The sequence below is a fragment of the Sipha flava genome, unplaced genomic scaffold (assembly GCF_003268045.1).
Source record: "Sipha flava isolate LNK unplaced genomic scaffold, YSA_version1 122_pilon_pilon, whole genome shotgun sequence".
Lineage (NCBI taxonomy): Eukaryota > Metazoa > Arthropoda > Insecta > Hemiptera > Aphididae > Sipha > Sipha flava.
In genome coordinates this window covers 1,252,088-1,277,567 of record NW_020271748.1, presented here as the reverse complement: position 1 = coordinate 1,277,567, position 25,480 = coordinate 1,252,088, and the positions used below count along the sequence as shown (strand labels likewise).

Here is a 25,480-nt window from a genome sequence, read left to right as displayed (position 1 = left end):
AATAAAATAATTAACAACATAAAGATAAAATATGTTTAGTGTAAAAATTTACTTTTAATATTTCTTCCAATTTTTTTTCAGCAACATCTGCTTGATTTGCTGCTTTAGTAACTTGCGAACGAAGAAGTTCATTTTCCTTTTTCATTTGAGTTAATTGTAATTTCAATCGATCTAAATCTGATATTTTGACTTGCTGCAATTCAATTTTTTCTTTTTTATTAAAAAAGTATTTGAATATTCAAGGCAAAATGTATTATATTTTATACAAATAATTATTACAATATTCTGATAATAATACACAAGCATTAAAATTATTTATTTTATTTTATTAAATACACTAAATATTTTTCAAAATAATAATTTATTAGAATTATTATAAATAAATTAAATATTTATTATAATAATTGAGAAACAATGGCAGCATTTTCAAAATTTAACACCTATATTTAATGAAACTATAGCTAAGGAGATTTATGTTTACAATGAAACTTCACTATCAGACAAATAAGTCAGGCAGATCATTTACTGTACATTAATTTATATTTTATTTATTTTTAGAGTTAATTTGGTAATGATTAGCTATTATAGATATTAAAGTTTAAATTTTTAACATTAATTAAATGTTTTATTACTTTATTAGAGTCTCAATGTTGTTTCTATTTAATTTATCATAATATTTTATATATCCATATTTTTATTTTTAAAAGTTATAATATTTTATCATTACATTTGATTTTGTATGAATTCCATTCAACTGAAAATGTAAATAGAAAAATTAAGTGGATATTTTATATTTATTAATTAATATTATAGTACAATAGATATAAAGCTCTAAAAGTATTGTGAATTTGAATGATCTTCAAATATTTTATAAGTAAAATCAATAAAAATTAATAGCACTTGCAAACTATGAACTGATGATGCCAAGGAAATAATTTATAATTAAGTATAGTTGGATAACTTGAATAGAGTATAATGTAATCTATACATATAAGCAATTACTAGAAAAAGTTAATTTTACAAAAAAAATATGCCAAGAAATATTAGAATATAGTAAAACATTTCTGAATTTATTTAAGTTTTATTTAAATTAAAATCACTATTTATACTTAATATTTTATAAATAAATATTTATTTTACACAGTTTATTTATTATTACAGTTAATCATTGTAAGTATAGTAAAATTAAGGTTGAATAATAAAACTTCAACTATGTTATAATAGCAGTTTTTTTTCTTTATGAATGTTATATTTATATTTTGTAATATTGTATAATATATAACAAAATAGTTTAATTTTTTTTTTTTATAATACTTACCTATTTTTACTTTTAGGTTATTTTTTTCCAATCCAAAGAATTAAAAGAACATTCATTAGTATAAAAATGCATATAACAAGAAAGCTGATTTTCATACAGTATTTTCCACTGTTGTATTTTTATGTTTAATCTTAATTAAAACTTTTTTGGAAGGAAATTTAAGAAATACAAAAAAAAAAGTCTCTAAACAATTTCTACATAATTTTGAAGTTAACTATATTTACTGCTAGCAAGACCCAAAAACGATTCATTTAGTTTATTGGTACTAAACTTTATCAGATATATATTTTTAATTTAACCATAATTTTTTTGTGTATTAAGATAATAAAATATTTCATAGCATGCTTGGAGAATTGTATTTAATAATATATTTTTAATAATTTATTATAAAAATAATAATTTTGCCAGCCATGAAAAGTATTAATAATAAAACTGTATTTGCTTATATTTTAATATAAACAATACAAATGAAAATACATTTTTTATAAAATTAACCATGTCAGCAAATATATATGTTATCATGTTTCATTCAAATTTATATTAATGTTCAAAATACAGAGTGATCGAGAAGTCGAGCACATCAAAATAAATGTATTTTATAGTATTTTTATCGAATTACTTATCCATTTATTAATAAGTAAAAATACAAAAAAATATTCAAAATTAATTTATACATATGCATTATCCATGTTTTACATTATATACTCAAAATGGCTACGTTGTTCATTAATGAATGCACGAACACGTTTTACCACATTTGTAGCGTATAATCTCCAAAGGATTTTGGCTCTTCCGTTCTCCAGATTTCTTTCTATGGAGTAATCTTAAAGGAAGGGTTTATTAAAATAGACCACAAACTTTGAATGAACTGAAGAGTAACATAAAAATATTATTTACAAACACATTTATTTTGATTTTCACTACCTCAATCATTCTGTATAAGTAATAATATTACAACATCAAAAACTTAATTCCATTGATCCACACTATATAAATAGACTACAGCAGCTTAGTAAATCTATTTATCAATTATATAATCATTGCAAATATTTAGTTTTGTAAATTATTTCAAAAATAATATGAAGTATAATATATAATAAATAAAAATTACACACACTGTATTTAATTGTATAAATAAAAATATTTTTAAGTGGATTGATTTAACGGAAAACATTTGTTAGTTATTTTAGGTAATTTTCCATACTAAATATTTTTAAAAATCTAAACTGTAAGTTTAATTACATACAGATTCCCCAACACAAAAATATTTATTTTTTAATAACATTTTATTTTTTTTATGTATTAATAAATATACAATATATTATCCACAAATATTAAATTAAATTAAATTTCTTATATAAGCCAACTGGTTGGTATTGATATTAAAATATATTTAAATACTTAAAATTTACAGGGAATTTGGGAAGTACTCATTAATACATTTTTCATTACTTTGTATAATTTTTCTTCTAGTTTACTAATTTCTATTTATTAACAAAGAACCTTAAATAAATCAATGAAAAAATTCAGAATGAAGCTTAAAATCTTAATGAATCAGTCAAATAAAAACTATTTTAAAAACAGATTTATAAGGATAATAAAGTTAAAAGCAAGGAAAAAAATTAAATCGAACGCATGACTTTATGAATTAATGGACTGAAAACATATACATAACAAGATATAATGGTAATTCAAAATCATCTAAACATGCTATACCAAGAGCAGTATGAAGGATTATTATAAAAAATCCACAAGGATTTTTGGGCAGGATAAATGAATAAAATACAAATAAAAAATATCATTACTCAGTAAAAAATTAACATTATAAAATAAAAAAAATTAACATAACAGAAACAAAAAAAAAAAAATACAACAAACTATAAAATTAGATATAACGTTAGAAAGTCTAATAAAAATGTCGAACAATATATTAAGATTACATTGTTTATAATTTGATTAAATGATTATTTTGTAGTGCTTTAATTAATATTGCAAACCTTGATGTTTAAAAGTAAACAAACATATTGCATTAGTGTTTATATCAAAAATCAATAATATGTTTTAATAAAAACCAGATTCCCACTGTCGATGATAGGTTTTCACATATTTCACATCGGACTAGAAATTTTAAAAATATATTTAATATATATGCAATATAATACAATTAGTTGTAAATTTTATTTTTAATTAAAATTAATTCTGCACTACTTACCCAGATTTAATTATTTAATACCATTTAAAATTTAAAATTATTCATTATTATTATGTATATTATTTCATATAATTAATTTTCCTTCACCATTTAAATAAAAATAATACCAAAAACCATAAAATATTTTAGAATTATAGATTATAAATCATTTTATTATACTGTGAATTATTTCTTATATTAAGAACATTGTCTACATTATTCAAGTGAATTATTAAATTAACATTATATTCTACTTCATGTATCATTTCCAAATACTTTAATAAAATATCTGTTTAGTTATTATTAACATTATAAATCAGTTTTTTTTAATTAAGAAATAGAACTTACCTTAGTGTTGACTATAAGTCTATCAATTAGTTTACACTGAATTAATAATTATTATTTATATAAATTATAAGCAGTATAAAATCAAATATAAAAAGAAATTTAATGTTATTACTTTATTAGTAATAACTATATACCATAAGTTATATCATACATGCATGGTTAAATTAAAACTACATTTCAAATTTGTATTACTTTATCAATTAATTTCTGTACTTAAGTTTTTTCTATGTTGAAAGCATTTCATATAAAATAGAACAGTTTAGACAAAATAAAATCAAATAAATAATAATTAAAAATATTAATATAAAGTTTAAAAAAGAAAAAAAAATATGGATAATCCTAAATTGACTATGAAGCTTAAAGAAAATTTGATCTTGATCATTGATCAATTATTGATATCAATTAATTAATAGATTATTTTGCAATAAACTATTAAAATACAACTTTTAACGACAACAATTTCAGAATTATTTTTGAAATAAAAAGTTATCTAACTGAAATTTGAATAAGGTTTAACTAATTTTAGAATGAATAATTAGGTACATTTTTGAATTAATAAGAATATAATTTTTGCATTATAACAACATAAATCTAGTACAATTTATATGTTGCTAATATTTTTTTATATAGCTCAAAAAACATTTAATATAACATATTAATTAATGATTAGAAGCAATTAATAGTCATGCAAAATACCTTGCGGCCTAAAGAAGCAACTCCAAGTCTTACCCGAGATGGTATTGATGACATTGTGTTTGATGTAATAGTACTGATCATGGATCCATTCAAAGAATCCGGTGATCGTTTTGCTTTGTGAATAGCACAATTTGTCGACATTCGACTAGATGACATAGGTGATTTTGATACTTTAGCAATAGGAGTAAATAAACCAAATTTATCTTCACACTCAAAATATCTAAATAACATTACGTTAAGTAAAAAGTTAAATTTTATATAAAGCAACTAATTACTTTATTCCTTCTACAGTTCCATTATTTTTTCCAAGTGGATCATCTAATTCAATACCACACCATTCTCCAGGTGCAAATTGGGTTGCACCACGATACTTTAGAATACCTAATTTAGAACCTTGACCACTGCTAATAATTACACGGTCACCGATTTTTAAATCACTGGTACTCTTGGATACAGTTGATTGAGTAATACCTTTATGACAATAAACATTTAAAAATAGTATTAATATTTGATTAAATAATTCACTTTTTAAGAAAAAAACTTTAAAAAAAAAAATAATAGAGTTTAAATTTGAAAAAATATTTATTTTTATTTTTATTATATAACATTAACTCCAAAAGTTATATGTTATCAGTACTATATATGTTTTATTGAGTTTTATATTTTGATTTGATTAAGATAGGATTTTTTTTCTTTTTTCTAAATAATTCAATTGACACATAAAGAAATTTATTTCTGGTCCCAATTCAATTTAGACAGTGTTCACAAAAAGTTGTATACCATTTATAACCTATTTTAAATTTAAATAATAGTAAAATGTATTGATATCAACTGTAAATAAATAACAATTTTAAAAACATAAAAAATAGAATTTTAATTTTAGGTAGTTAAAAGTTTTAAAAATAAAATGTACCCAATAAAAATGTCAGATAATTTAAATCTTAGTATTTCTCTGAAGTAAAAATTCTCAAAAACTACTAATTAAATCTATTTATTAAATTCAAAGACATCTCCCCACAACATTGTAATATAAAATGTACTCCTAAATTGATTTATGTAATCAAAATGTAATTAGTTTATATTATTGATTATTTTTGTTTAATATACAACTATCTTGAAAAAATTCATACTTATTAATTAAAAAATAAACCGTTTTAAATATGTAATAATTCAAATGTCTGAATGGATTTAGTAGCAACAAATATAAAACAAATTACATTCTTGATAGCTTCATACATTTTAAACATTTTTAAAAATAAATCAGTTAAATACCATTTCCACAAAAATATATTTATCACTATGGAACAGTTTTACAAGTTAATATTGCCAAAATATTTATTATATTTTTTTTTAAATTATTAGGTTGGTTAAAATCAGGATAAAATTGAAATATATATTTTGTGTTGACAAATTCTTTGTATGTAAACAGGGTATTTTAGTTGTACCTTTTGTTGAAGGTTTTATTGTAGTTACAGTTGAAGTTTCTCGTTTTGGCATAGGAGTTGAAAATCCTAATGGTTTAGCTTTAGAAAATGAACTTTGAATCATTGAATCTTCAATAGAACTCAAAGGAGCAGAGGTTAGATTAGTCAAACGTGCAAATATACCTCTTTTAGGTTCGCATTGAAAATACCTTGTGCCACTTACAGACCCATCATTTTTACCTAAACAATTATAATTTTATTAAAACCCATATAGCTAATATGCATATTTCAACTAATACCAATTGGCTCATCAAGAACTATGCCAGCCCAATCACCACTTCCAAAATTAGTCTCGCCTATGTAGGCAATTTGGCCTGGTTTAGTACCACCCACCCAAATTCGATTACCAATTATGAATTTGTCTGTATCTTCGGTAAGAACAACACTATTTCCTAGAAAAAAAAATAAAAAAAATTTATAAAATAATCATGCACATATTATATTGAATTGTTGTAATATATTTTATTAGTCTCGTTCTTATAATAAAATAAAAAGATGTATAAATAGGTAATGAATCTAATATGAAGATGACAAAACAAACCTGAACTACGTCTTATACCAGCTTCACTAAGTCTACGAGCATCTCCCATGAAAGATTCTGAACCGCCTAATATAAAAGCAATAAAAAACTAAACTACAAATATTTTTTTTAACAAGATGAATAACTAAAAAGCAACTTACTCGATGATTTACGCTCATCTAATGGTTTTTTATTAAAACCATCATTGTATTTATGACTGTGTGGCAAGTCTAGTATATCGAAAACAAAAAAGCGACATGCAAGTAATAAATAAATATTAAAAGTATTTATTATTAATATTATTAATTTGAAAATGATAATCTAACATCAAAAGCATATCACATTTCAATTCAAACACATGTTAATAAAATCATTTATTCCTTATACCCAAGTGTAGCATTCACTTTAATACCTATAAAAATAACCGGAAAGAAAAAGTGGTAAAATGTATCTGCTAAGTCCTTCTTAGATGAGTAATATTAACCAAGAATAACATGCTACTAAATTTCTAAACATACTAGTTAAAACACAAGATTTTCATTTAATTAAGTGTTTTAATTACAAAAGTAGGTTAATAATTAAGTTTAAAGTCCTTAAACCGTAATAAGTTATAAGATCTAATATGTTTTTAAAGGTTATTGTTAAAGGGGATGGGGAAATCAAAAATATAATATTCACCAGAACATTTTTTTTGGCACCATTGAATATAAAACAAATCAAGACAAGCAAATAAATAAAATAAATTTAACAAAAAAAAAGTAAAAAAACAGCTAAAATACATAAAAAATCTACAAACTAATAAAGCAAGGGTACCAAATTATTTTTATACATACTATAATTATTAATAAACAAATAAATATGACAAGTAACAATTGTATGAACGACAAAAATCTTGTCAATTTACAACTTACAACTATTATTATCGTCATTTTATTTTACTGTAGAACCCCCATCTAATTTGGTTACGATAGAGTTTACTCCATCTGAAATGACATGGTATTATTTTTAATAGTTATAAATTAACTATCAATAATAAAAAAAAAAATGTTGGGATTGTAATTAAATATCTAAAAAACATAAGTACAAAAAATAATGGAAAAACAATTGATCCAAAATCAACTAAATAGTCAATATAAAACTGTTTAATATTTTTTTCTTTCAGAGTATTATTAATTAATTTAAATTTTTACAAATAGGTCATACGATTAAAATCACCCACCAAACGAAGCAAATGTAGGTGTAATGCACGTCTAACGTGGGACGACGTTCTACGTTTTGCGTGTTTATTTAAATAACAGGATATAAACATATAAATCATGTCCTGACTTAAATACTTCAACCATAAGGGATGAGGTAATATATATTGGATTTATACATATAAATATATATAATAACATAATAATAAGTGTATGTAACATTACACTAAGCATTTTCATTAATTTTACAGACATTATTTTGAAAATACGTAATTATTTATATTATTTTATATATTTATATACATTTCAGATTTAAAGTAAATAAAAAAAATATAGAAAGTTTTGAAATAGTTAAGAACTTTAAATCATTGATAATAATTCATTATACACAAGACCACGCGTGATTTTATAATTGAAGTTGGTGCTTTCTAATTTGAAATATACGAGTATACAATTTTAAACTTTAAACTATAAATTATAATTATGTGTATTTTCTATTTTAAATAAAAATCGTATTAATATATTAATTATCATTATTTATATTTAAGCACATTGTTATATAGTAATTAAGCACCTATAGATAATAATAAGACCATATAAATGTATATAAAATGGTAAAATGAATGATATATTTTTGGTAAAATTGTGACTAGATGATTATAATTTAAATAAATTATTAATAAAAAACTTTTATAAAATATAAGAAATAATATAATTCTACCATCTGCTCGGCAGAATAGATCCAAATGTCTTGGTATAATTTTTTCTTCGACTACAGGATTAGGCATCTTATATAATACTGATATAGTACACTAAACTGAACTGTCCGAATATTTACAAACAACTGACTATAGATCAACAAGTGATGACCACAACCTTGTAAGCACAGGTGTACAGTAGGTCGCCTACAAACTTTTTTCTACTGTGAAGGTGTTACAGGAGTGGTCCCCCTTCCAGGATATTGACGTGTATTTATACACACATCCAAACTCAATATATCATTGCACTATACATTTCAACATATCCTGTAATAACTTTAAAGCTTATACCACATATAGTAAACCAAAATAAAAACCGTAATTTCGGAAATTCTATAACTAATATAAATTATAATAGCAAATCTGATTTAGAATAAAAATCAGACATTTTTCATTGTTCAGTAGATTTGAAAATTATAATTTGATGACTTAAGAGACAGTCATTGAATTTAAAATTGACTTACCAAGTTTAATGGAAGACGAACTGGGTAACCTCGACACTCCCATTGTAGGTATTTTTGTTGGTTGCCGTAATCCAGACGTCTTCGTTTCCTTATTTTCGGGATTTTCACTCATTTTTAATAATTTTAACTAACAATTATAAATTTACTTTAAATTAAATCACGATAAACTATAGGCTGAATAAATTAAAACACGGATATAATTAGAACAATATAAACGAAACATAATTTAATTTACTGAAAAATATATAAAGTAAAATATCTGTAAATAGATACCTAATTTTATTGAATAATGCACTGTAAACCTGAAAAAAAAATTATTTAAGACTAAAGAAATAAATACTTGTAATTAAATAAATAATTTTCATCTATGAATAAAGAAAAAAAAGTGACTCTAAATAATTTAGTACACAAATATTTAAATAAATAAGATATCCATTTTCACATTATCTTAAGACATAATTTTACGTGTGATTTTGGAAGGAAAAAAGTATTAAAATAAAAATATTTGGCAAAATTAACTGGATTAAGTGCCAATTTTTATCTATATTTATATGGTCAATTTGATATACAGTCTTATATTGATATGCTTATGATATAATATTACTAAAAAACAAGACAAATAGTAATAAACAATAGTTATAACTAGAGTTCGGATGATAATCATCAACATTTTATTAAAAATTGTCTAATTATAGAATATATAAATATAGAAAATATACCTATTTTTAACAAATATATATATAAAAAAAAGATAAATATTAATTGAAAATAAACTATGTATATACTATTATAAATGTGAATTTAAAATAACTTAAAATATACACATATAAACATAAAATATGAAAAAAGTAGACATAGAAACATAAAATTTATATAATTTTAAGAAATCAAAATTGACTACATTATATAATAATAACAATAAATACGATTTTACTGATTGACTTTACAAATTTAAGTTCTTTAACGGACTAACAGAATATTTTTATAAATACAAAACAACTACACCACTTCTATTGAGCTAATGGGAACGCACTTAAAGTTAACCATTATAACTCGTATATAAATATTAAATACAACTAACGATAGTTGATGAAAAATGTTAATAATATGAAAAATATTTATATTATATTTATAATTTATAATCTAGAAATAATCAATAAAGGTATTTTTATTTATATGCTTAAAAAAATCAAACATACAATTATATGCAAAATAAGTTTGTTCATTTGGAATCTAGATTTCGTGAATAGGATTTATATTATATTCTGGTATTAATAGCTACGCCAAAAAAAATATGCTAAGTCATAAACATCCAGGCTTTAGCTATAACTTATAAAATCGAGTATCTCACATTTTAATACTATATTGATACACACCTACACAATACAGTATATACCTATAAATTATAACTATTAATAAACATATAAACTTTAATCACTTTAAAATCAATCATTCAAATTTATTTAAGCTTAAAATAGATATAAAAGCATTTTTTTCATCAAATTCCTAAAAAACTTTTTTATTGATAACAGTATATAAATATAAACGGCTGATTCTAATATATTATTTTGCATTTTATATGAAACTAGCTGACCCGACAAACGTTGTTTTGTCATATAAATTATTTCTAGAGAATATTTTGATACAAAAAAATAACTAATTTAATATAGGCATGTAAGAATGTGGATAAGGATAAGGATGTAAGGAAGAGGTATGGAATGCAAGAGTTGGGCGTTATTCGAATGATTTTTTTCACAATTATTCCAATAAATTCTAATTTTCAAATACAATTATTCGAATAATTTAAAAATATTATATAATAAAAAACAAATATAGATTTATATAAGAAAGTAAAGAAATAAATAAATATATATATATATATATATATATTTAATAATAATTAAATAATATTTGAATATGAATAATATTTTATAATAATATTTCGTAAAAATAATATAACAATCATAAATAGTAGTAAATAATAATAACAAAAATGTCAATAAATTATTTTAGTAAAAATGAAAATAAATAAATATAAAAAATATTTGATTTCAATAAATAAGTCTAACAATACTAAATAACTAATTATAATTATAATTCAAATAATAATAAATAACTTAAATATTTATAACTGCATTTTTAAATTAAATTTAAAAATAACACTCTCTTCAAACATATCATCTGATAGCTTGTTGGATTTTGGTAAATTGGTCATAGTTGCATAAGAAAATAATCTTTCAACAGGAGCTGATGACGGTAGTGGCGTATTATATCATAAAAATATATCCTCGATTGACTGTTGTGTTGAAATTGTTGAATCTTCATTATGTACATTCACGGAAATCATATTGAAATAAATTGATATTTTAAATTAAATTAAACACCCTGTCACGCATTCATACACTCGCGGACTCGCGCATAGAAGAACTAACGCGGCAAATACGACACAAGTTAGATAATCTACATTTGATGTACTTTTGATAAAACCACGTCTTCAATGTTTAGATATCATAAATTCAAACAGATAATTTTTATAGCTACATGCCCATATCTATCTAGTATCTTTATATTTTTGTGTAGAGCTCTATATATTTGAACTTATAAATATGAAATACAACATTGAACATACGTAGTTAGTACATAGTACCAAAATATCTGAGACTATATAATATAGTACAGAAACTGGACTAAATTAGATATAATAATAACATTTTCAATATTCATAATTAATTACTATTAAGGTACATACTAAATACATGTAGATAAACTAGAAGAATTATAATCATTATTTTAAATACATATTTAGTAATTAGTACTAACTACTACTATATATACTAGGATAGGATAACTATGTTTAAAAATTATTCAAATAATATTATAATCACAAATTATTCCGATAATATTGTTTCTAAACTAGTCGAATATTTTTTTATTCGAATAATTATCGTATAATATTATCTAGATCAAATTTTGCCTAACGCCGTGGAATGCTGTGAACGATGACAAAATATAAAAATGAAAAAACATCAAACATTTTTTTTTTAATAATATATTGAAATTGATCCATTAAAATTATATATATTGCTAATTATGACAATATTAATAAAAAACAATATCTATCCCTTAATACAACAGAGTGTACAATATTTTTTGTTATCCTATCTTTCGCCAACACAAACTGAATAGTTCGAGAGCACGCCACGTCCGTGTCAAAAATATGATGTGCTCAAATCTAAACCACAGACAGACATCGTTTGGCCAAGAGACTTATTGATAGTCATTGCAAATGCCAATCTAATTGGAAATTGAAGGCGTTTAAATTGTATTGGTACATCTGTGGGTATAATAGGGATTCGCGGTAATAATATATTTTCACCTCAGAATTTGCCATTTAAAATTATGGCTTCGATAACATTTTTCATTAGGTAATTTTTTAACGACTTATCGCGTGCCGTTGTACAACCGTGGTGGGTCAAATTACAAAGCAAAATAACCGGAGATCAAACCTTCAATTTTAAATTATGCGGTGGCATGCCTGGTAAATCCAATGAGTTTAAACACTGTTAGATAATTTACAGCTTGAGTAGCATTGCAAACTGTATCAATATATTTGAATGACACCCAGTCTCCTGGTAACAAATATTGTATCTTGAGATTCAATTCGTTGACGTCCACATTTTTTGCTACTATAATTGCTCTTTCTGCCAGCCACTCATGATTTGTGTATTGTCTGTGTACATTGGGAAATATCTGGTCAATGAGAGCATCTTGCGAATAAATTATTTTGCAGAAATCGGCCAGTAATTGTATACATCCCGTTTCATCTGTAATAACTTTCCCATCTCCAATATCAAACAACTGTTTTGAGAATCTTCCGCACGAAGCTTTTTTTGATTGAATCACATGTATCGAAATCGTTCGTTCTCTATCTTTACATACATTTTGATCATGAATTGTTGATAAAGCTCATGACATCGTAGAATAACTTTGACCTGATCGTGTCTAATCATCAACAGATATGCATAATAATTCTTCGAACTAACATCCTTATTTGTTTTGGCACCTGTTGTAGGATCTAGTTATTTAATATTTATCCAATACCCGTCATTTAATACCAAATATAAAATTAATAGTTTTTTAATAGTTTTATTTAATAATTCATTTTCAATTGCGCAGTTATCGACCTGGTCAAAAATTATTAAATTAAACTATGATTTATTAAACAATAGCACTTTTCCAAATTTTTTTTTTTCATAAAGACCTTCTCCAGGCAATTACGAACAATTAAAAAAAATTTGAGCCAAATAGGCCCAGCCGTTCTCAATTGATGAAATGTTATACATTTTTGGCTCAATTTTTATATATATAGATATTTTTAAAATATTTAAATAAAATGGCGATTTCTAGATTATAAAGTAATTATCTACAAAATAATACAATACATTTTTTTTATCAATTTATAATCTAAATACTGAAACTTATGGTATCTGAGGTTTTTAATTTACGATTTTAAGTGAAGCAAGATAAGTCTGTATTAGTGTCAATACAGTTTCGAAAAAATGGAAGACTATCAATAGGAATGGTGGTATCTAAAAGGAAAATTATTTTAATTGGTAAGTAAAAAGGGTCAGAAGTCACCTGTCCTTGTGTCTCGCCCAACACTTGTATCTCAGCCTTTAAACATTTATATAGTATATTGTAGTTATCAATTGAGGTAGGTTCATAAAGGTGGTTTGAATATCAATGTAGTTTATTGTTGATTCAAACTGTAATAATTATTCAAGTTTAAAATGTTTTCAAATGACATATCTAAGATATACATATATATATATATTTTTTGCTTATTCAGACCCATTGCCGCTTCCAATATGCCTCGCCATGCCTTTCTATCTAATGCTCTTGTTTCTTCAATCCTGATTCCTAGGAGTTTCAGATCGTCTTTGACACGATCACTCCACCACTGTCTTGGTCGTCCTATTGGTATTTTTCGATCTGCCATCCACATTATGACCTCGTTTACTAATCTATCCTTCGTTCTCCATACACGTCCTGCCCAGCTAAATCTTTGGATTTTTAGAAAACTTACTATTTCGGTTTAATTTAACAGTACTTTTAGTTCTGCGTTCATTCTTCTTTCGTAAAGTTCGTACATTCAGTTTTCTGTATTTTTTTTAGTACCGAACATTCTCCTTAATATTTTCCTCTCAAAAATCATTAGCTTCTTCTCGTCTTTCTTTGTTAACGCCCATGATCCACATGCATATAATACAATAGATCTGACTAGAGTTTTGTATAGCATAATTTTTGTTTTCTTTGAAAGTAATTTTGACTTGAACTATGGTACCATGGAGAAATAGCACTTATTCCCTGCTATTATCCTACGGTTGATTTACTCGTGGCTATTTGTACTTTCATTTACATCTACTTCAAGATATTTAAATTAAAAATGTTTTCAAATTTCATGTCTTCTTGGTGATACAATCAAGTATTTAGTTTTATTCTCGTTGACGCTGAGTCCTATACTTTTTTCTTCCTGTATTAGATATTATATTAATATTTACATTATTTATAGAAAATGAGAAACCAAAATTTTTGAAATTATATCTAAACATATACCTCTAAATTATCAGATTAAAAGATATAGAGTTAATATATATATATATATATATATATATATATATTAAAATTTTTTTTTCGGTTTTGGTCAGTCAAAATTACATCAGAACAATCAAAATATCAAAATTGTTTTGGTTTCAATACAGTTTTTTTTATTTAAAATTTTATAAATTCAAAAATAGCCTAACTCTACTGATCTAATATCCAACCTAACCTACTAAAATTCTCGACTTAATATATTGTTAAAAAAATCGATATTACTTTATTATATGCATTAAAATTTTGAAGCATTTAAACTTGGAAATAAAATACCAAGTTTAAAAAAAATCAATAATTCTATAACTGTGAAAAACTTCAATACATAATTTAAATTACTAAAAAATAAAGTTCAATATGAGTAAATACGATTTTAATTTATAAATAAATAAAAATTTATAAGTCAAATGCATCGAACAACTATTGCCAATCAATCGTATTCTATTCACATGACTTTTTACGCAATCGTAAAATAATCCTACAGCTACACAAAGGTACTTATATTTAGAGAATATATTCAAACATAAATATACTTAAATGTTTGTTTATATGCAGCGCTAACACAATAAATAATAAATCATCGATAACAATTTTAAAACGAAACAACACTTTATGAAATTCGTAAATACATATCTACAATAATGATTCATTTATAATGAATAAACATACGTTCAATAAAAAATACTGACGTATGGTAATGTATAGATGTACAAATATATTTTATGAGTACAATTTGATTTAAATATATTACTAAATATATTAACTAATATATAATAACTATTATATTATTACGTAATCTATTACGAAAAAAAAATCTTGAAAAAGTTGAAATTAAAATTACGCCCAAACAATTAAAAACAAAATATTTTAAAACAAACACATATAAAAATTTAAAATAATATATATTATCATAAATTATAATATATAAATATTAGTATTATAATAGTTATATATAATCAATGATTTTATCTATGGTCGTACGTTTATAAGTACCATGATAAATCAGTTTTAAAATAAATTATTTTAAAAAATAATCCGAGCCTATTATTATGAATATGTTTAAATACATTATAATGAAATTTATGGAAAAAAAAACTTGTTACACTCAATCAACTTCCAACAATTGCTAAACTTTAGAAAAAATACACAAAAAATTATTATAGAACTATTTAACAACACAAAAATAATTTGCGAATTTCTTAGTCGTCCATATAATGATTAAAATAATATTTCTTTAATATGAGTTAATATTAATATATATTAATATAACAAAATATCGATTTTTTTTTTTTTTGTTTATAAATACTGCAAAAATAAAAATATAATCAACACGTCAAAGTTCTGTTACAGAATTGCCACCGGAGGAACTTCAGATATATTTAAATCATTGTTATATAAGATATGGACCTTCCAGTTAGGTTAGGATGACTCTTTAACAAATCATGTCTACGCCACTATATACGCCTATGCTTTTACTTTTGGTACATACAAATTTTCAGAAGAATAATATTATATACTAATAATAATAATAGAAAAAATACCTATAATATTTATTTTCTGGTTGTTTTTATCTTTTGAAAAAAATAATCAATTAATGTGATATATGAAACGGTTATCACTTGGAAATTCAACAGTAATTAAAGAAGAGTTCAACTTTTATTCTTATATTAGATAAATAATTAATAATAAAACATTCTAATTAAGGGGATAGGTGGGACAGCCAAACCAATACGCGATCGGTATCTGTAGTTATCACCGGGTATATCTTCACCAATCATATCACATTCATGACGCAATTGCAATGACAGTAAAAAAAAAAGTACTTGTTCGCCTCCGCATTTTAAATGGTGACCTTAACCCCTGATATCATACAACATAATCATTAAAATATTTATCACTTTAAAATGATATTGTATTATTTACTCACGACGTTGCATCAGTGGTATATTTACTACTTGACAACTTGCGCAAATAAGGACTTACGGTACTATATCCTAGGATCAGGGCCGGATTTTGGTCATAATAACTTTTTGCGAGGTCTTTTCACCCAAAACAATTCCATTTTTTTATTCAGATTTTGTAATTTTTAATAAATATTAATTAAAAAAAGTATTGTTTATTTGTATATTGTAGTATAGTTACTAAAGTAGAGTAAGTGTAGTTGTAAGTTTTAGAGAACAGCCCGGTCCTATAAAAATGGGATCGTTCCGGACCAGATAATTAAATTAATTATTTTAACCGGACAGTAACAATTCTTTAAGACCAATTTAAATCAAATTTATAAAAAAATTTAAAATCCCGGATCAGCCCATACTAGATTTTATGTTAAAAAAAAAAATGTTTGGCGGTAATCGCAATTGCACTTGATGAGGAAACGGAGATAGAAGATGGAAAACAAAAAAGAGACTAGGTTTGAAAGGTTAGAAAGGTTTGAAAATAAGATACAAAATCATTCATAAGGTTTTCTTTGTTGCAAAAAAAAAACAATTATCAAAAAACACAAAAAGTTTTATAAGCATTGAAAAATAGAGTTGAAAAACGTTAACGAATTTGTATTCTAAATACAATGTTAATTATTATTTTTTTTTTTTATAAATATTAATTATAGCAACTTCAAACATTTATTGAGTAAATACTCTTAACAGTACTCATGTTAGCATTTTATAGAAATTACTTAATTTTCAAAATATTTTAAAGACATTTGTACTGTTATTGCTGTTATATGCACTTGAAATCTGATTTTTCCCAAATTTTAATTAGTTTTAATTTTTAACACGGTGGCCATTATAAAATTTTTTTTGTAATTTATTTACCTACCTAAATGCCATTTTTGTCTAAAGGTTAAAACATTAAAAGTTCAACCTCTACTTTATTCAAAAATATTGTTCTACTACTATATCAACCACCTTTAGATTAACGGTGAGATTACCGTAGGATGATAACCTAACCTCAAGGAATTGAGAATTCGATGGTGCAAATTAATAGGAAATAAAGAGTTTATAAAAAAAAATAAAAGGAAAAGTTGTGTGGAATGTTGAGGTAAATATAAATGAAATTTGGAAAAAAAATGGAAACTAGTGTTAACAATATACATGAGAATATAGCAAAAAAAAAGTTGTCGGTGAAACTAAGAGTGGTATGCCAGAAAACAAGAAAACATAGTAGTGGGATGAGGAGATATAGAGAAGTAGCAAAAAAAAAAAAAAGCAATTTAAGTTATAGCAGAAAATCAGGAAGAGAGAAGATTGGATAGAATATAAGAATGTAGGTAATATAGTGAAGAATGCGGTAAGCAAAGTAAAGCTTAATAGGTAAAATGATTTAGATGAGAGGCTAGAAACACGGGAATGAGAAAATGGAATTTTAAGATTGGCAAAGGTTAAAAAAAAACGATGGGACTATCAAAATTTTTGGTGAATAAAAAATGATATAAAATGATGGGGGTGGGGGATTTGGTATGGAGTAAAACATAGGATTAATTGTGGTTGGATGAAATGGAGAGAAGCCGTTTTAGTTAGAAGTTTAATTAGACGTTTTAGTTGATCAGAAAATTCCAATGAGCCTGAATGATTAATTTTACAGAAGTGTAGTGAGACCAATTATGCTATATGGTTGAGAGTGTTGGCTAGTTGATAGGAGAATAAAACAGAGTATGAGTATAGCGGATATGAGAATGCTTAGATGGACGAATGGAGTAAAAAAGAATAAGGAATGAATATGTAAAAGGTAGTATTGGTGTAGCGTCAATTATAGACAAGATAAGAAAAAATAGACTTTGATGGTGCGGCTATGTGATAAGGCGAGAGGAAAAAAAAGCAGTAAGAGTTGTTAAAAAATTAACATTTAAGGGAAAAGAGGAAGAGGAAGACTAAAAAAAGAGATAGTTGGATACAAATGAGAACGATATGAATGTTGTTGGTATGTGCATAGGTAATGTAGAAAATCAAGATGAGTGGAGGTTTAGGACAAGGATGGTTAACTCCAAACAGTTGGAAGAAAGACGAAGTAGAACAAAAAGATCTTTTCTGAATATCAACAACAAATAGGGTGAAAAATGATTATAAAATTGTCTCCCCAACACTAACAATAAATGATGTATCCAAGAGGGGGCATAGGTATAAGCATAAAGAGCCCATTATTTGAGGGGGAGGGGTACAAGCCTCCTCTATTAAATTAATATATAAAAGTTTATACTTCATTTTGCGGGCTTGGCATTTATTTTAGGGTCTAAGACTTTCAAACCCACCTATTTGCAATAATGAGCAAGAGGCAGCCTCCTACTGATCCATGTATTAAATTATTATTAAATAAGGCAATGTTATTTATATAATACGTTTTAATGTAGCGTTCAGTATTTTATCAATTGCAACCAGTGGCGCAACAACCGGGGCGGATGGCGATGCCTAGCATTGGGGCCCCATCATATTCGTAACCTGGGAGGGTGTTTTTAATATTAAAGAATTAAGTCAAATCTGTGATCATTTAAAATTTTGACTATAGTTAAATTTGATACCAATAAAATTGTAATAATCAATAATTAATACGTAAGGGCACAGTGTGGTACGTGCAGACCGTGCAGTCCGCAAGTTAAACACTATAATATGTACTATTTTATATTATTATATTATTTATATTCTATGTTCTATAGACTATAGTTCTACAGCCATTACCCATTACTTAATATTTTGTATAAATACGCAATACTGTTAACATTCTGAGGATAACAGCCCAATAGACGATGGTATCATACAGATTTGTGGCGGGAGAGGTCAATATTTATTTCCGACTTCGATGCTCATCGTAAACATTATTAATAGATTATAGAAATCAAGATACACTGACTATTTAAAATAGAAACAATAACAAATATAGTAATATGACAGTTTATAAATGATACGTCTATCGGTCTATCGCAGGGGTCGGCACTGGCGGACCGCGGTCCGCATTCGGACCGTGGAAGGCAATACTCTGAACCCTGTCGACTTTTATTTTCATACTCCTAATATTGTAATTTTTAATATAAATTAAGTGTAATAACCAGATAATTACTTTTATTTTTATACTGCTATTTTTAAAAATATAAAGATTTGAAAGATTTTTTTCACTGGACCACATTGATTTATTATTTTAATCTTTAGGACTCCAATATAAATTACTTGCCGATCTCTGGTCTATCGTTTATGGTCTATGACAGCGGTTCCCACTTTTTTTTTCCGCGGTGCCTTTTTTTTTTTGGTCTCAATTTAGCCACATTGCCCTGCTATGAATAACATGAAAGACCAGACAAAAAAAATACTCATTGATAACTAATTTTTTTTAATTTTATTAAAATTTAACTTCATTATAAATTAATCCATTTTTAAACCGAAAAATTAAATAAATAAAATTATTATTATTATAATTATTACATAAAAATGAGAATGTCCGAATATACAATAGAAAATATTTCATTATTTGATATAAAGTTTTTACAAAAACAATAAGGAAAAAATTTTTTAAAAATTTTAAACTAATTGTTATGAACCGTAGACCCTGGTGCCCTTAGAAAGTGCTCGCGGTGCACAGTTTAGGAACAGCTGGTCTATGATACTGTTAACAATATATAAATATACCGGTTTTCTTAGGCTACGGTCCTATGAAGTTATTTTTAAATTCCATGTAAAATGAATTAGTATATGATATACATTGATTACGTCTATTATAAACGTGAACTGTGAATTACCAATATTAGTCATTGTGCAATATCTACCTTACGTCGTAAACCGTCGACACACAGTATCACGAATGTTATAATTTTAAATATTTTAATTAATTAAATTAAATATTTATATTATGCCACCAAAAAGTGATTCTCAAAAAAGAAAATGAACGAGCTCAAAAAGATGCTGAGTTGAAAAAATTATGAAGTTTTTTTGACAGATTTCTGCCCAACAAAAATGGTACGTACCTATTAAGTCATTTATTAGTATGGGTAAAATAAACTATAAAGTCAAATAAATAATATCGATATTCTTGTTGATCTTAATAATTTATATCTGTCAATTATTATTGAAAAAAAAAAAAATGAATTACTTATTTACTTGATAAAAAAAATCTAATAATTAATAGCTCGATTAATAGTATACCTACCTACAGTGGAAATTTAATAAACTATATCTAGTTATTGAAAAATAATATTAAACAATAAAACGAATCGCATTACCTAATATATTAAGGTTTTCCTTCATGATATTATTTTGGTATTCAGTCAACTTTCAAACAAAATTAATTACTTAATTAACAACAAAATAATATGATCTAAAACAAATACATCTAAATAAACAAATGTTCATGTAATATATTATTTTTTTTGATAATATTAACTGACTATGTATTTAGGTACCTATTGATATTTTTGTTTTTAATCATATAATATTATGCATTATGCAAGTATAAAATATTTAAATATAGGTAACTTCAATTTTTAATATGTTTTTATGTTAAAAAAAATGTTTTATTTACCTACTTATCAAATCACAATTAATTGAAAATTTTTAAACCTACAGTAACTTCTTCAAGTGTTAATTGCATTGGAAAATGGTGGCCAAGAAAATATTGGTGAAATTTTACAAACTGAAAATAGTGAAAATGCTACTGGTCATTTGTGTAATTCAGATTATTCAGCTTGTCCAGGTATTACTTTATAAAAATTTAATCTAGTATTTCTTATTATTTTAAACATTTTTTATAAGCAAAAATAATTCTGCTCTAGCTGAAAAAGTAATTGACAACAGCACAATTCTTGTTAAATCTACTGCAACTTCTGCGAGTGAGATAATTGCGTTGGAAAGTAGTGTTTAAGAAAATATAAATGAAATTGTACAAACTGAAAATACTATTAGTCATTTGTGTAATTCAAATGATTCAGCTTGTCCAGGAATTATTTATTAAAAAGCAATCTGGTTTTTTGAATTAAAATTTGTATATGAGAAATATTCAAATATCTCATATTCCCTATATTCAATATAAATTATAATACAATTTTGAATGATTATTATTAAGATATCATTATTCAGATTTATCAAATTAAATATTGTATATGTTTAATAACCAGTTATCAATAATAAATAAATAAATGATAAAAAAAAACCTATTATTATAAACAATAATAACTTTATTAGTATTTAGTTTATACAATCATTAAATTGTATTGAATAAATAATTCCCTATTAATTATTAGTTTAGTACATTTGCTTATTTTGTCAGCTAGCATATTTGAGAAGTCATTATATTAATTCCGTAGCAGTTTTAAATATAGTAGGTATAGTGTGTTATTGCATATTACATGTAATATAGTACCTAATACATTATACATAGATTTATACTTTATACTTTTGATATATATTATAAAGTTTATTTTTTTTTTCTCAAATGCATAACTTTATTTTAAATATCAAATAATTACCTAGAATATATTATATTGTTACTTACATTTATATTAATCTTGGTACTTGATTTATTTTACTAAAATTTTACATTTTTGTTTTTAGAATTTAATTTAAAAAATGATTACCCAACTGATCGATACCATTTTGATGCGAATATCAAAGACAGTAATCAAAAGAGACTTATCTTAGCATATGGTTTTTGCCAACCAACAATTCAATTTCCATATACTGAACATGAAAATGGCAAATCATATCGTTTTTCTAAACAATATTATTTTATGAAATTGAAATCTGGATTAAGAGTCCCAAGAAAATGGCTGTTTTTCAGTAGGTTTAAATGTAGTGTATTGTGAGACATGTTGGCTATTTGTGAATCATGTTTATTCATATTTTATTCCATCCTGGGTTAATAGAGTTAATAACTGGAATTGTCTCTCAGCCAAGATAGATTTACATGAAAAATCAATACAACACATTGATGCTATTAAAGTACGTTGTATATGGAAAAAAAAAATAAGACTATCGATAAATTAACTGAGCAACAATACTCAAATGAAGCAGCTTATTGGAGAAATGTTCTTAAAAGAATCATAAAAATTATTCTCTTTTTAACATCTGGCAATACAGCATTAAGAGGACATACACATAAAGGCAAATTTAATGAACATGAATATATAAATGAAGGTATATAATCATTAAATCTACTAATACTTCATAGCTATATATAAATAATTGTATTTTATAATTGTATGTGTTCTAGGTAACTTTATGCGTTCAATGAAACTTTTAGCTGAATTTGATCCTGTTATGAATAAGTTATTGAATGATGAAAACAAAAAAATCAAATATCTTAGCTGGAAAGTATAGAATGAATTAATTAGTATACTTGCTACTATTATAAGAAATTTAATTTGTCAAAAAGTTCAAAATTCGCAATGCTTTTCTATTATTGTCGACTCCACACAAGACATTACAAAAATTGATCAAGTCAGTATAATTTTGCGTTATACAATACTCAACTTTGATGAACGAAATTTAAGTATTGAAGAGTCATTTTTAGGGTTTTATGCCATTGATAAACATGGTGCTAAAGACTATAAAGCTCTTATAAATTCCATTCTTAAAGATTTACATATTAGTATAAACAAACACAGAGGTCAAGGGTATGATGGTGCATCAGTAATGAGCGGGCTTTATTCAGGTGTTCAAAAACGAATCAAAGATCAAGTTCCCTTAGCACAATACGTGCATTGTTGTGCACACAATTTAGACCTGGTTATTTCAGATGCTGCTAAAAATTCAAAACAAGTTGCATCTTTTTTTTTGAAACTGTGCAAAGCATATTTAATTTTTTTAGTTCAAGTGCTCCACATTGGTCAATTTTAGCTTTTGATGAAGCTGATACCAAAAAAATAAAAGCTAAAGTTCTGAAAAAGTTATGTGTGACAAGATGGGAAGCACGACATGAATCGATTTATTCATTAAAAGTCAGATTTATTGATGTACTGAAAGCTTTAACAAATATATCCTTAACAAGTTCTAAAACCAACGAAATAAGTATGAGTTTATCTTTGAAAAAAAATTAGAATCAGTAGAATTTATTTTCCTTCTTTGTTTATGGGAAGACATTTTAAAACCCTTACACGGAGTGTCTAAGTTTCTTAAAAAAAAAAGATACAAATTTACATAATGCATGTGAAAACTTGAAACAAGCTACATCTATAATTAAAGAATTGAGAAATAATTATCATACTTTAATGAAAACAGCCAAATTTATGTGTACAAAATGGGGCATTCCTCAGAAATTTCATGTACATAGATTAAAGTTTGGAAGAAGATATTTTGATGAAGTAGATGGCGACCGTCAATTAGATATTTCAGAAGATAATTTAAGAATCAACGTTTTTCTTCCAGTCGTTGATACAGTAATTTTTCAATTAGATAATCAATTCCAGGGTTTAAAAAAGGTAATTGAATATTTTGGTTTCTTAAATCCTTTTTCATTAGTTAATAGCACGGAAGATGATATCATTAAAGCTTCGTATGATTTCATTCATTTTTATAACGTTGATATTAGCTCAGATTTCACCAGACAACTTTTATGCATAAAAAATTTAATAAATTTAAAAATAACTAAAAATATTAAACAACTAGCCATGTTTATTATTGAAAATGATTTTTACATCACTTATTGTGAAGTATTAAGTGCTTGTATTATATATCTCACATTACCAGTCGCGGTTGCATCAGCGGAACATACGTTTTCGAAGTTTAAATTAATTAAGAATTCTTTAAGAAATTCAATGGGTCAAAATCGTTTGTCAAATATTGCTCTATTAAACATTGAAAAAGAACAAGCCAATATCCTAGATATGGACAAAATAATCAATCAATTTGCTGAAACCAAAGCAAGAAAAGTTAATATACTTAGTTAAATAATTATATTTTAAATTTAAAATGTTTTTTTTATTTAAATTTTTCTTTTTCAATAAATTTTGTAATTTTGTTGTTATTAATTATTATTAAAATATAACCAGAAATAATTTACACAGTATTATTTCGCTGATATTAAATACAAATTGTGTCAGCATTAACAAAAAAAAAATTTACTACAAATACTTAAGTAATTATAGGACCTCATATTTACTTTGTCTTCAAGGCCCAAAGACCTTAGTTGCGCCATTGAGTGCAACTAAGGTCATGGACCAGGAAATGGATAATTTAGCTTTATAGGTAGTCTTCTTTTACTTTAATTGGATAATCATTGATAGCTTAATTATAATATCTTAGTTTATTTTGTATTACTAAACATTACATTTTTTTATCACTTAAAAATTTAAATTAACAATTTTTTTTTGTGTCTAAAAACTTTTATAACATTAGTATTAATGCACTAATATTATTGCTACAAATCATAATACATAAAATGTTTTTTACTATTATTCTGAAAATTATTTAATAGTAAAATAAAAATGTTAGGGAACTATTTATGATTACATTTAAAATTCCACAACTATAATGTTAAGTGTAATGTAAAATTCCTTTTAGATAACTTTAATGAAACAGTTTATCATAAGTTATTTTTATTACCATATCATTATCCACAAATGCAATACTATTACTATGTCTTAAGTTAAAAATATTTAAATGATAATTCAATAATTTGTAAGAATCTACAAAAATCAAGGACCAACCAGTAAAAGATATCAAGAGTTCTTAAGTACATTTTTAATTCACATAAGTATCAAGTTCTTGGATGTTTGAACTTAGCAAAATATTTATTGAATATATCATATTAAAGAATATTTTAAAATTTACAATTAATATAACTACAAAGACCAAAGTACTTAACAAATATATTCATGAAGAAATAGAAATAATCGTTTTAAAATAAGTACTAAGAAGTTATTTACTTCAGTACTCCAA

The 25,480-nt window shown here is 24.5% G+C and overlaps 2 protein-coding genes and 1 pseudogene across 5 annotated transcripts in view; 2 read left to right on the top strand and 1 right to left on the bottom strand.

The window, feature by feature from the left end:
* The window catches only part of LOC112694071 (CAP-Gly domain-containing linker protein 1), a 33,494-nt gene that overhangs the window by 7,544 nt on the left and 470 nt on the right, over window positions 1-25,480 (bottom strand). Inside the window, exons 2-10 of one of the 4 annotated variants that reach the window (XM_025569418.1) lie at window positions 9,249-9,277; window positions 8,976-9,102; window positions 6,719-6,787; window positions 6,579-6,644; window positions 6,277-6,429; window positions 5,999-6,217; window positions 4,829-5,024; window positions 4,587-4,773; window positions 53-193 (exon numbers count right to left, since the gene is read on the bottom strand). In XM_025569418.1, the coding sequence (XP_025425203.1) occupies window positions 53-193; window positions 4,587-4,773; window positions 4,829-5,024; window positions 5,999-6,217; window positions 6,277-6,429; window positions 6,579-6,644; window positions 6,719-6,787; window positions 8,976-9,087 (1,143 nt within the window). In that variant the 5' untranslated portion in view covers window positions 9,088-9,102; window positions 9,249-9,277. The other 3 variants (XM_025569419.1, XM_025569420.1, XM_025569421.1) reach the window with 3 other exon arrangements.
* On the top strand, window positions 20,173-22,746 carry LOC112694073 (annotated as a pseudogene).
* On the top strand, window positions 22,649-24,491 carry LOC112694072. Its single transcript, XM_025569422.1, has 2 exons — window positions 22,649-22,738; window positions 22,815-24,491. The coding sequence occupies exon 2, from the start codon at window positions 23,812-23,814 to the stop codon at window positions 24,487-24,489; it is 678 nt and encodes a 225-aa protein (XP_025425207.1). The 5' UTR covers window positions 22,649-22,738; window positions 22,815-23,811; the 3' UTR covers window positions 24,490-24,491.